Source organism: Parasteatoda tepidariorum, chromosome 6 (genome assembly GCF_982258835.1).
Source record: "Parasteatoda tepidariorum strain Cologne lab strain chromosome 6, Ptep-v5.0, whole genome shotgun sequence".
Lineage (NCBI taxonomy): Eukaryota > Metazoa > Arthropoda > Arachnida > Araneae > Theridiidae > Parasteatoda > Parasteatoda tepidariorum.
The window spans coordinates 61,037,693-61,050,957 of record NC_141760.1 but is presented as its reverse complement, the minus strand read 5'-3'; the positions used below and the strand labels follow the sequence as shown (position 1 = coordinate 61,050,957).

The 13,265-nt window shown below is 26.3% G+C and overlaps 1 protein-coding gene across 2 annotated transcripts in view; it reads right to left on the bottom strand.

Moving 5' to 3' along the window:
• Positions 1–11,964: 11,964 nt before the first annotated feature.
• The window catches only part of LOC107452307 (protein eyes shut homolog), a 51,340-nt gene continuing 50,039 nt past the window's right edge, over positions 11,965–13,265 (bottom strand). For both annotated transcript variants that reach the window (XM_016068696.3, XM_071178596.1), the window contains one exon: positions 11,965–13,140. In XM_016068696.3, coding sequence (XP_015924182.2) covers positions 12,983–13,140 — 158 coding nt within the window. In that variant the 3' untranslated portion in view covers positions 11,965–12,982. The remainder of the gene's footprint in view (positions 13,141–13,265) is intronic.

Sequence of the window (13,265 nt, the reverse complement as noted above, 5' to 3'; positions counted from 1 at the left end):
TACCCAATTATGAACCAGAAAATTCATCATGAATTTAATTTTTTTACAACTAAAAACCGAATTCCTCAGAATAAAGTAATATAGGATTGTAGTTCCCCTTTTTTATTGAAAAATCAAAAATTGATTGACATTTTTATTGAAAAGATGGAAATTTTTATTGAAAAATTATAATTGAGAAAAGAAAACTGTTATTTATATGTTAACAAACAATTCTGAAAAGCGACGATTCCTCGTTATTTCGTTTAATTTTACTTTAGTTTTTAAATTAATAAACGCGTCAAACATTTTTTAAGAAACATATTTTTTACTGAAATAGTTTGTTAGCTGTTCACTTTGAAAGAAAAAAAAGAACGTAACTTGAAACAAAGAAAGGTTAGAGAAAAAAGATAAGATTGTTTCTTTATGCCAGCCTACGACTTCCTCATTAAAAGATTTCGAAATAGCACAACACTTAAACCATACGTTTTACTTTTGATTACAATTTCAGTTTCACTTAGCTTCCTAACGAAGCGGGATTCATATTTATGCAATTATACAGCGATGAACGTCACAAAATATTTTCAAAATTTCAATTTTTATTCAAATTAGATAAATTCTGTGTACAGTTACAACAGATTTCTCATCATTAAATTTTTATTTCTAAGAACCAGTTAAAACAACGAAAAATTTAAAAGAAAATTATTTTCATAGTAATGTTTAAAGTTATATTTCTTTTCGAATTATAAATTTATAATAAAATAATTAATATTAATTGTAATAATTTATTAGTTAAAATAGATAGTTTGCTTAATTAGCGATTGTTTCTGAGGAATAATTTAAACTTAAAGGGATAAAATCTGGTACATAAAAAAGTAACATTTATGTTCACTTCATAAAAAATACTTTTTAATTTCAGACTATAGCCCTCAAAATCATCGGTTTATTAATTTTCGCTCAAATTTATGCAAATACTTTAATAACTGAAGTTATATTTTTCTTGCTATATCATTTAGAACAATGTCAGCCAATAGTATAAAACTCAGCTAATAGTACCTAATATTTTTGTACATTTGAAGTAGCCAGAATAACGGTACTGTTAAAAAATATTTTTTGTACTTCTAGATGGTACAAAAGTGTGCTTTACATTGTAAATATTCTCACATAACCACTGAGAACTAAAATTTTTAAGCATTTGTTTACGTTCTTATTCTTTCATTTACGTGATGTTGAATTGGACCTTTATGCAAAGCTTATGCTCAACTTTCATATTTGTGTTAAAGATGGTTTAAAAAAATACAAGAGTTGGTGCACTAATAAATATCACCACCATTTCCTTTTTGAACAATTATAAAACAAATCCAAATTTATGTTATTGAATATTTGTTTCATAAGTTCATCTGGTGAATTAACTTTAAAAAGCAAGTTTTATGAAATTTCTGCACAAAACTAGCAAATACCATCTGCCATATTACAACTATTATAATAGTACAACTATTATTCCATGATTAAAAAGTAAAGCACTTCTGCAACAACCAAGAGGATCAAAGAGGTTTAGACTCCACAATTTCGAAGCCAACAATGAGGTTAGCAATGCGCAACGGCCGCTTTTACTTTTCAGACAAGCTGACATCCAAGTTCTGAAATTGGTTGAACTTATATATATATATATATATATATATATATATATATATATATATATATATATATATATATATATATATATATATATATATATATATATATATAAAACTGTTCAAATCTGCCCCAACAGGCTTTCGTTGCCATAGTTACTTATACACTATACTACTACAGTTTTTTCGTGTGCGAAAATGAAGCAAAATTATAAAAAAATAATTTTCAGAGCAGTTACTATACACATATATTATGATGTTTCAAATTTACTTACAAAATATTTTGTAATAAAATTAACTAAATTTTACCAGTTCTATAAATAAAATTATGGTGCTTGTATTAAATAAGAAATAATAAGAATTTCATTTTTTACCCCATTTTAACGAAATCAAATTAGTTAACATACCAATAAAAATGGCCGTTCATATTTATGGTCTTAATGAAGTAAAAAGAAAATTCATAAAGGAGAAGTAAAAAAGGCAGCGAAGAATCATTGTAAAAAAAAAAAAAGAATAAATATTCACATATTAGCAACAATTGAATAAAATTAAAAAAAAAACTAGAATTGGATTATTCAAATTAGTTTCTTATTTTCAGTTTATTAGTTTTTAATTCAATCTGCATATTTTAATGATAAATCAACTATTACAATGAAAATGACCTTTTCTTAAAAAATATTATGATTTTTATTTACACATTTATGTAAAGATTAAGTAACAAAATCAATATATTAAACGTGTGTTTTTTCCTTTACTTAAAAAAAAATGTTAATCATGATTAAATTAGTCTGGATAATGGTAATTAATTTACATTTTTTCTATTAGAAGTATATTTAACATTCATTTTCACAACTTTATTTTTCTATTTTGAATTAAAAAGAAACCAAAAAATCAACCTTCATATTAAGATTTATCATTTTAATTAAATGGACAAGATAATAAAGATTTTAAAAATGAATTAATCTCACGATAAAACTAAAATCTTTTGACGTAGTAGCTTTTAGTTTTTTTTTATTATTGCTTCCGTTTTTGTGTTCCCCACTAATTGTTTAATAGTTTGAAAATAGCAATTTTCTTTCTTTTTTATTTCTTTCCAAATGTCATTTTCCTTAAAAAATTAAATTATTACTAAAGCATATTACCTTCTGTCACGCCACGAAACACTATAAAAATGTGCAATTGAGAATACATCGTCTATTCTTACTTTAAAATGAGAAAAAAATTAATATAACTATGTGAATAACATATACGAAAAAAAATCTTTTTTGACAGAAATCGGTATAGTCAAAAAATACTTCGAAACATTACCTGTTCTGTAAATGTGTTTGTAAATTAAATTACATTTTAATTTAAAGTATTAATTTTTACTTTTGTACAGTAGGAGGGAGAAGTTTTTCGTTTCTCATTTAAAAAGAAATGAATTACCTTTTTGTTCAAAAGAATAATAAATAACCCTTCTGATCAAAATAGTTTTCAGTGCTTACCATACTACTCAATGTTATGAATTATGTTTAAAAGAATGTGAATATTCTTACTCTAGTATTACAGGGGACTGCAGTTGTTTTTCACTAGTTTAAGAAGAGATGAAGTTTCATTTTTGTTTAATTTTGCACAAAAGAATATTAAAAAAACTTTTTGATCAAACTATTTTTCTGATTCTACCATAGAGTTAAATGTTATGAATTATGTTAATAAAAAGAATATTTTTACTATTGTACAAAAGGAGGGTGAATCCCCCCCCCCCCGCATATTTAAGAAGAGTCGAAATTTCTCCTAGCGGAAAGCTGGAATTTGTCCAAAGTCTTGTATTTCAAGGACTGAAGAAGACAAAGCGTCAGTGATACCAATAAATATTTTTTTAATGAACATAAAATTTTTGATTTTTTTAATAAAATTAATTTTTAGTGACTATAATTTGAATTTTTTTCTTCTCTGTTTTGAGCATATAGATCGATGCAACAACCTAGATTCTGTACATGATTCCTAAAGGCAATGGCTTGCTTATTATTCCTAGAAAATCAATATAAAAAAACAAGACAGTTAAAATATGAAAATATAAAATTAGAAAACAAACTATATTTAAAGTTTTTTACATTATTGTTTAATCTAGGTCTTTACACCCAAAATTCCTTACTTCCAAAGGTCCTGCGCTTGGCAAATCGGTGTTAAATTCAAAGGTTATGATTATTGAATTAAAAAGAATGAAATCAAAATGAAAATATTTAAATTGTTTTTTATTAAGATTGAAAATTGTCTAAAAATCCCCTTATAATTTGAATAAATTATTCGGAATTCTAACGGGATTCTAGACGATGAGTTTTCCTGAAATGCTAAGAAACTAATGAAAAAGAAAAACATTTAAAAGGTCTCGCAACAACTGGAGATGGATATGAGTTTTATTTTTGCTCCATTTCACTAAAAAAATGAAAATTGTAAAATAATTTTTGATAAAAATAGCTAAGTTCCATAATTGTATGTTGTAAATTATGTGGTCTGTGTTTTGAATTATGTTGAAAAAAACGTTATAGAATAACAGTGAACTTTAAATGAAGAAATTAGTATACTCGAAATAATATTTTCGTTTATTAAGTGTTTTAAGCAGTTTTGGAAATTGTTTTTGAAAATTTAGCTATTGTTTTGTAATTGTTTAAATGCTATTTGTTTTCTTTAAAATGGTAAAAATTACTTTCGCATATAAATTAGTTTCTTTTTGGATTGAACTTCAAGTGATACTGCTGTTTAAAATTATTTTTTTTTCTAAATGATCCACTTTTCTTATTATATCAATTTTAAAACAAATGTATTTCAAAAAATACAAAAAATAACACCAGAAAACTTGGAATATGATTTGTTTAGATAATCATCGAGAACTATAATTTCTTAAATATTTTTTTTAAAACTAATAAAAAATATACATATTTAATTTTTGTAAACGCTAATAATAAAAAAATGATGAATACAAATTAATGTGATAATTTTAGTAAAATGACTAAATTAAAAACCAATAATAAAGCATAATATTGACAGTTGTATCAAAAATTGAAACATCACCTTTTTTAAGCTTTAATTCTTTTCCCTTTGCAGCAGATTGGTGAACAAATTTTTATACTTATTAAATGGTAAAACAACATAAAAGAAAAGAAAATTTAAAGAAAGCATGTGTTTTTAAAAAATATGTCCCTCTAACCCCCTTAAAAACTATACACTGATGTAACGGAATCATGAAAAACGTTTTTCAAAAATACAAAATTTTGAGTCCATTCGAAGTTTTACTATAGTCACATATCTACAAAGAAAATTTTTGGGCAAATTGATTAATATTTAGATCTCTCGGAATGGACAAGTATAATTTTTTGAGCTCAAAAGCATATCTTAATTATTTTTTAAAGCATATATATAAAACAAATATTAAGTTTCAATTTCAATAATGTGAAATTTAGAATATAGTAAAAATTTATCTAGATGTATAAATGAAATTTAGGAGTCCCAGAATCTACTTGAAAACTTTCATCAAAAATTGGGCCTATTTTCAATTGAATCTTACACTAGAAAGACAGAAACTTAGTATGTACCTATATTGCCCAAAAGCAGTCAAAATGACTGGATTGTAAAAGAATAAATAATGTGTAAAGAAATTTGTTTAAAATAAATTTTTAAAATTTTTTATATTATTTATAGTTACATAACAAAATATTAGTAAATATTAACAATAAAAAAATTACATGTTGTACAAAAAGTCACAAAATTTTAAGAATTTGTGTCATTATATACACCATTGTTTTTCTAATAGAAATTAAAAAGCAGTCAAAATGACTTCCTTGAGCAATCTAGCGTTAAGTAAGTTGTTATACAGATTAAGGTTTTCATGTAGATCCGAGAAACTTAATTGTTACATTTCATAGATAATTTTTTTTTTAAATGCAACTTTATGTACTAAATTTTACATTTTTGAACTTGAAAACTAAAATTTGTTTTATATTTATGCTTTACAAAAAGAAATTTAAAAATTACGCTTCTTGACCTTGACTTTTTTTACGCTTGAAATTAAACTTTTGAAAAAATATTTTCTTTAAATGAAACTTTAGGAATATTTAAAAAAGAACAACATATTTTTCAATTTGATTAAAAATTTTTTTCGGTAATTATGTAATCACTGTGACAATTTTTTAGTTGAAATTTTGAATTTCGAAAAACATCCTTAGTAAATAATAACATTGCATTGAACGTTAGAATTGATTGTTTAGAACTTAATTCCTGAAATATTTTCTAGTTCAGAAAATTGAATTGTTTCCTCTGAAATGAGATTAGGAGACAATAAGATAACCCACAGTCAATTCCAATCACATTTATTCCACATGTTCAATATGGCTTCACGTGGGACTCATCACATAGCAAGGTGCATTACACGCCCCATTGCAGCTGAAACATCGCATGCGTACGACCTCCCCCTCCCTCATGACTGATGTACGGCTCTGTGAGTTCACCTTTTTTCTCATTGCGATCAATGAGTGGAACGATGACTCAGCGGCGGGAATGCGCCATTGCTACGCAATAATTGTCTTTTGTTCCCTCACTTTTAACCAAACGATTTTCTTTTTGACCATGGCATCGTGCGGATTTCTCATACTGTCTGAGGATCTGTCTCATTTTTAGTTTTATTGGGTCGATGTAAATGATCTATTCCATATTCTCTTTTAAAATTTCTGATCAATCAGTTGGAAAGTTTTTGGAATTCGATGAGAAGGCGCTAAATTATTCAACGTAAAAAAATTGTCTGCTTATTATTTATTTTTATCGCTTGACGAAAAGATAAATTGCTTTTCACTGGAAGCTATAAAAGTGTTTTTATTTTTAAACATCGTTTCACTCGAACGAACATGAAGCATTTTATTATTTATGTAAATAAAAATACGATTGTCGCTAGGTGAATATTTTTAATTCTTTAAGATCGTACAATATTTTATAACTTTTATGTCAGGATTTTAGTAACTGTATAAAATCAAAAAACTTTAGTAATTCAGTGAGTCTTTAATAACTCGTAAATCTTTTTCTCTCTCTTTTTTTTTAAATAAAACAATCAGATAGAAGATTAAAAGAAAAAAAGTATTTTAGAATGTGATAAATATCAGGGATAAATTTAAAAAGAAAATTATTCCTATTTTTTGGTCATAAATTTTTTTAAAAACTGGCTCTTTTGAAAATTGAATATAAAGGTAAAGGGACGTGGATGTGACGCAAAAAACCGGAAGTGGCTTTTTGCATCACTTACTCAAAGTAATCAAATAAAGAGTGTAATAAACTAAATATGAAGCAAATATATATATAAAAAAAAAAGACGAAAAGGTTTCTCGGGCTCATAGAATCCGCATACCTTTAAAAAAATTTACTTCCCGTGGGGCTTTCAAAACTTATATTACTAGCGAAATTGGACTAAATTTATAATTTTAAAACACTAAATTATTGATTTCATAGATGTCAGTCATCTTTTTAAGTTCCTGTGCTGTAAATATGTAAAATTTCCAAACATAATTTATTATTAATAATAATAAAAACAAAGGAAAGCTTAACTGGTTGGAATAATCTCATTTTCTTCATTCATTATCAAATTTCACAATGGAACCAAAAAATCTGTAATTTTTTCTTTCAGATAAAGTATTAAGTGATGTTAATTCTAAGTAAATAAGTTAAAAACTATCGCTTTTTATATAAATATAGCGAATGTTTCACATATAATCATTGATACGTACGAGTTTATTTAAAAATTAAGTTTCGTAGAAACAGTAACTTCTATGGGAGTTTTCATCATGATTTCCAAATTTTAGGAAATCTGACTCAGGTACATCTTGAAATAATGCTCATTGAGCGTATGTAAATAATGATCAGAAAAAGTCGAATTTGTGATTAACACAACATGCTATTTTTGATGATTTTTTCCCCATGTACATGCACGCAATGGAATTTTAAGTAAACCTCTTTTTGCTGCAATTTTTAGTTACTCAGTCAGACACTCTGAAGTCGATATAATGTTTGATAAGCCGAGTCAAGTCACGTATATCAAATTTTATAGCAATTATATAAAAGATAGGAAGGAAGCAGTGGATCAGGTTGTTGAATGAAATTCTGCCTATCGCTTTTTATCACGTTCTCTCTCTCTTGATTCTTGACATACGACTTTCTAAGTCTCTAATTGAAAAAAAAAAAAAAAAAAACTATATTTATATTTTGAACTGAATTATTCCCATAACGAGGTCAAAGTTAAATTTCATTAATCGAAATGTTATCTTTTGATCATAATTTTGAGTAAGCTAAATCTAATTTGCTTACAAAGTGCAATTAAAAATTTTTTTTAAACGCAATATAAAATTTTTTTATCCGCTCATTACTCCAATATTTGATTAATATGAAGGTGCTGATTTTTTTTTTATACTTCGTTTCACGAGTAATCACGCTGCGTTAATTTCATTACTGCTGAGGAAAAAACCCTAGACCGGTCGATAGATATTTTTCCTTCTAGATCTAATCCGTTCCAAAAATCTCTTTTAAGTGTTGAAGCGGAACGAATCTTTTATAGTTCATGAGCAGAGAGACTGTCTGCTGAAAAGAAAATACCTGAACTTTTGGGCCAACGCCCGCTTGGCTAGCATTTCTTCGCAGTTCCTTGTATGGAGATGGAAGTGACGTGATCCTTACTACGAAGATACGTCACAGCGCACTTACTAACTTTCTTATTGGTTTAATCGTGAGTAGGAATCGTCAGTTCGCCACACCTGTGACGTCATCATCCTTTCACAAATTTTTTTTTCTTCTTCAAAGAATCATCTTATTTTCTTTCTTGGTGACTGTGTAATCCTATCAGTTGGGACCCAATCATTTACGCCTTGTCATAAGTGAATAAGTGGCAATTTTCTTAAGTTAGGAGACGGAAAAAATTATTGTGTCTTATGATGTCGCGATGCGTAGTAGCGGAAGGGTTGAACAAAATATTCGGGAAGTAAAAAACCCCGAGGCGAATTTTATACTTATTTTTGATGTTGCAAACGTAGCGGAAATCCATCAGTTAAAAAAATAAACAAAAGTTTTAAGACAACCTATAAGAAATGTTTTTTGGGGCTGATTTGTGACGTTGTTTGGTAGTACTGAGTCTAAAAAGTTTTATTTTTAAAAGAAGTGGGGGCAAAGGTGCAAAAGAAATATTGAATTATTATTTAACAAACGACTTCTTTGGTTAACTAACGTAAATGTTACAAAATCGAACGAAGATTTTCAATATCTTTGTAATAAATACATTTCAAGCGTTTGAGTGTAAAGCTTTGATAATTTCTTTTTCAATAATATTTTAAAATTAAATTATGATAATTCAACTGGATATTTTAAAATTTACAATGAAAGTTTCAATTAAATTAAGCGTCTTTGTTATAAAGAGCATTGCTCTATTCTAATTAGTCCTGAGCATTTTTCAAGAATATATTATATTAAATACGAATAAAATCGTTTTAGAATATTTAAATTAAATTTAGTGAATAAATGGCGCATTACTTTTGATGATGAGATATATTCGTTGCTAAAAAAATAAATAAAAAAAGGAAAGAAAGAAAGCCAAGAAAAAGAACATTTTGCTAAGTTTTACGACAAATACTTTTTTAACTGACACAGTTCATTTTCTTAAAGCTTAGTTTCGAAATTGAAAGTTCAGCTAAACGATAAAATTCGGAGCGATTTAGTACTGGCTGTTGAGAAATGAAAAAAAATATTTTAAGTAGAACATTGAGTTCTCTGTAAAACCGGTTTCTCTGCATACTTACCTTCCATGCAGTGAAACCACACTTACAGTTCAAAAGAAGTAGTTGGGATTATCATAGTAAATTTATGCTCCTTATAACGCGGATGAAGTAAAAGTTGATTGATAGGTTGATTAAAAATCTAGGAAAAACTTTTTCATCCAAAGAATTTTTTTTCTTCACAATTGTTTTATTATTCTATATAAGAGTTTGAAAACAATAAAATAAGAGCTTAACTTTTTAAAATTGTATCTGTTTTCTTCAAATAAGATAATAGACGTTGTTTGAAAATTTTGGTCAAATTTATGAAGATAGTAAGGAAAGAAATGGTATTTTTTAAGTTTTCCAGTAATTATAAAGTATAACTTAAGGCGATTGTTATATAATTTTTCTTATACAGTAAACTTAAGGCGATTGTTATCTGTCTTTTAAAATGCAGAAAAACCACAACCTCGTATGATACATTAAAAAATTTAGCTCCCCAAAATTTTACAAAAATATTGGCAAACAACAACTTATAACCCAAAGTGTGTGTTGGTACATAATATACAACTCAACAACTGTGGTCAGTCTAGCACAAATGTTTAGAATTGAAAACTTAAAAAAAAAAAAAATGTTTTGCAATAACACCAAAATTGCTTATTTTTACAAGTAATTCAGAACATGAAAGCTACTTTTAAATATTATTTAAAGCTTCATCAGAAAATGAGAATGTAATTTTTATTTTGTTTCAACATTAAAAACAACAGTCTTACAATTTTTTCCCGCATCATATGAAATTCAAAACATCTACAAAAATTTAATGAACATACTTTTTCAGTCAAATTATTTTTGTGCAATTGATTTTCGCCATAAATCTCTACAACTGGATTTGAGCATTAAAAGTTAAATTTTTTTCCAATCATTTAAATATGTCACAAAAAATATGTTTCAATTTTCCAGTCAGTTGTGAATAAAATGACAAAATTATTAAAAAGGAAAACAAAGTCTCAAACAATAATGAAATAATTTATTTCACAAATACAAAAGTACTTAAACACAAGAAAAAAAAAAAAACTATTGATATAAATGCACAAATATGTACCCTAAATATATGTATGCTAGTTTTTATCTATAGATAATTGCTCAATCATGGAGATCCTAAATTTTTAAGTATAATTGATTCAATCAGAACTTTTGAATCAATTGTACTTCCAAGATGAGAACAAAGATAGAATAAATAGATTTCGATTACTTGCTAAAGTATTACTAATGTGAGAATCTTGATAATTAATTATATTTTCTGAACATTTTTCAATTGCGACTTTCTGAAAATTTTGTCATATTTGAAGAAATTGCAAGAACAACTTGTTTTCTATTGAATAAAAATATTATATTGTTATTAGACATTATTAAAAAAATTTATATTTCAAAAATTAAACTGATGTACTCTTTATGTTTTGCCAGAGTAAAGTACAGCTGTAAATTATGTCAAAAAGACTATAAAGAGCTATTAGAAATAGTGAGTATTTTTTTTTATTATCAAATAAGACATATAGATTTTACAAACTAACGTTAAAATAGCAAAGTAAAAATCTTTTTCTCCTTCCTACCAGTCCAAAAATTAGCATCTTTCTTTAACTGTACACATTTAGCAGAAACTCACACTAACAATTTCTAAAAATTAAAGTGTAAATATTGTTTGAACCAAGAAATGGCCTTCACTATTAGATGCTAGAAAGGTCCAATCCTATAATGGTGACTCCCATTTTATGCAAAATGCAAACTTTAATTATTTTATTACAAATGTTTGAATGAAAGATAATCTAAGGAAGCGGTACCGAAATGGTGTTCCGTGGCACTCTAGAGCTCCATGGAAGGGTTAAAGGGGTTCCGCGAGTTAGGAGTTAGAAAGGTCTAATCCTATAATGCGGGACAGATTTAAGGGTCTCATTTTCTGCAAAATGCAAACTTGAATTATTTTTACACATGTTTGAATGAAAGATTATTTAAGGCAGCGGTACCCAAATGGTGTTCAGTGGAGATGAGTTATGAAATAATGATTATATGATCCCGTTTATAATTAACAATTTATTTAACCTTATGATAGCCTTGATGAAATTATTTCAAGTAAAATGCCAATGAAATAGAAATGGTATTTTTTGAAAGAAAATATAATATTTCTAACAACAATACATTGAACAAATTATGAAAAAAATAAGCATTTATAAAATATTCTATTAGAATTTCCCATAGCTCTTTTCAAATCAAAATAACTGAATTCTTTTTTAAAAAAATACGTTTCCATAATGACCATTTTTAAATATTTATAGCAGTTCTTTTAAGTTATCATATCGAAATAAACAATAATTCAATTTATTTTAATCATTTTCAACTTATGTATATACACCAGATGCAAATTCATAACTAAACTAGATATAACACAAAAACTGTAAATTTAATTGTTGGACATAAAACCTAATTTAAGATTATTAACTATAAAACGATGAAAAATCTTCATTCTTTTAATTGAAAGTTTTAAATATAGTCTTTTATAGGTTATAACGTTCACAATTACCTTAAACTTTATTTATAAAGTTGGGGGGTTCTGCCAAGAGAAGGTTGATTATTTAGCCAAAATAATTGGGTACCGCTGATCTAAGAAATGAATATAAATCATACATTTGAAAGGCATTTTTCGGTATATGAGAAAAATGCTGCCAGAAAACAGTTGGCTTCTGGCAGTAATTAAATCTTAAAACTAATTCAATACATGAGTGTATAGTACTCAGAGAAGTATTGCCAAAGTCAGTAGCTAGCATTGATATATTTTAAATTGTTCACAATATAAAATGCTTTATAAAAAATAACAACACAAGCGTAAACTACTGTAATAAATATAACCATTCTTAACATCAGCATACAAAATTGTATTATGTTTAAAGATTTCTTAAGATTCAAAGTATTGTTTCCAATACTATGTATGAAAAAAAATTAGATAAGGTTACAAACAAGAATATCAAAAAGAATAAAATTCATTGATTTATAAAGAATAATGTTATGTGAATGGACTTAATTTTCCAAATATTTTGATTGAATGTTGGCAGCAGAAGAGTAAAACAATATTGGTTTAAAAAATTATTTTCTAAGAAATTCTGAATAAGTATTAATATATTTTAATGATAAATATTGTTTAAAAGGTTATATAAATTGGTTAAAGCATAGAACACACATATGCAAAATGGACGGAATAGTTTTAAATAGTTAAAAATCCGATAGCACAAAACACTTAGGCACAGTATGGTTTGATTATTATGAGTGAGATTTATTATTTTAATTGTGGTGAAAACTGATTTTTTTTCTTTTGAAAAAAAGACATTTTTAAATATTTTTTTCTAACAAGGACAAGTAACCTAAAACAGAAATTACATAAATCTATCCTATGACATTTGAAATACTAACTGATATTGATAGTGACATATTTTTTAGAGAATGCATAAAAATTATCAGTTTCTTAAGGATGATAAAATAAATCTCATTTAGATTTTTTAAAATTTTGATTTTTAATGCTGGATCAATACACTTTTTTAAATCATTAAAAACCTAATATGTTTATTAGCTAATAGAACAAGGCTCAAGGTTTTTTCCCTCTTTTAGGTCCATTATGTTGATATTTCTCCCAGATATAGACAAATCTTTGATGCACCCGACAAAGGAATCACTGAAGTACCCTAAAGTCTCTTCCTCTATATCTAATCCATAGGGAAAACCACCTAAAATACATGAAACACATATGAAAAATATTAAATACTCGTGAAATGAAATATTTAACAAAACAACAAGTAATTAAGTAATTTTGTTTTGATGAGACTTCAGAAATCCACTAAAATATTTGTGA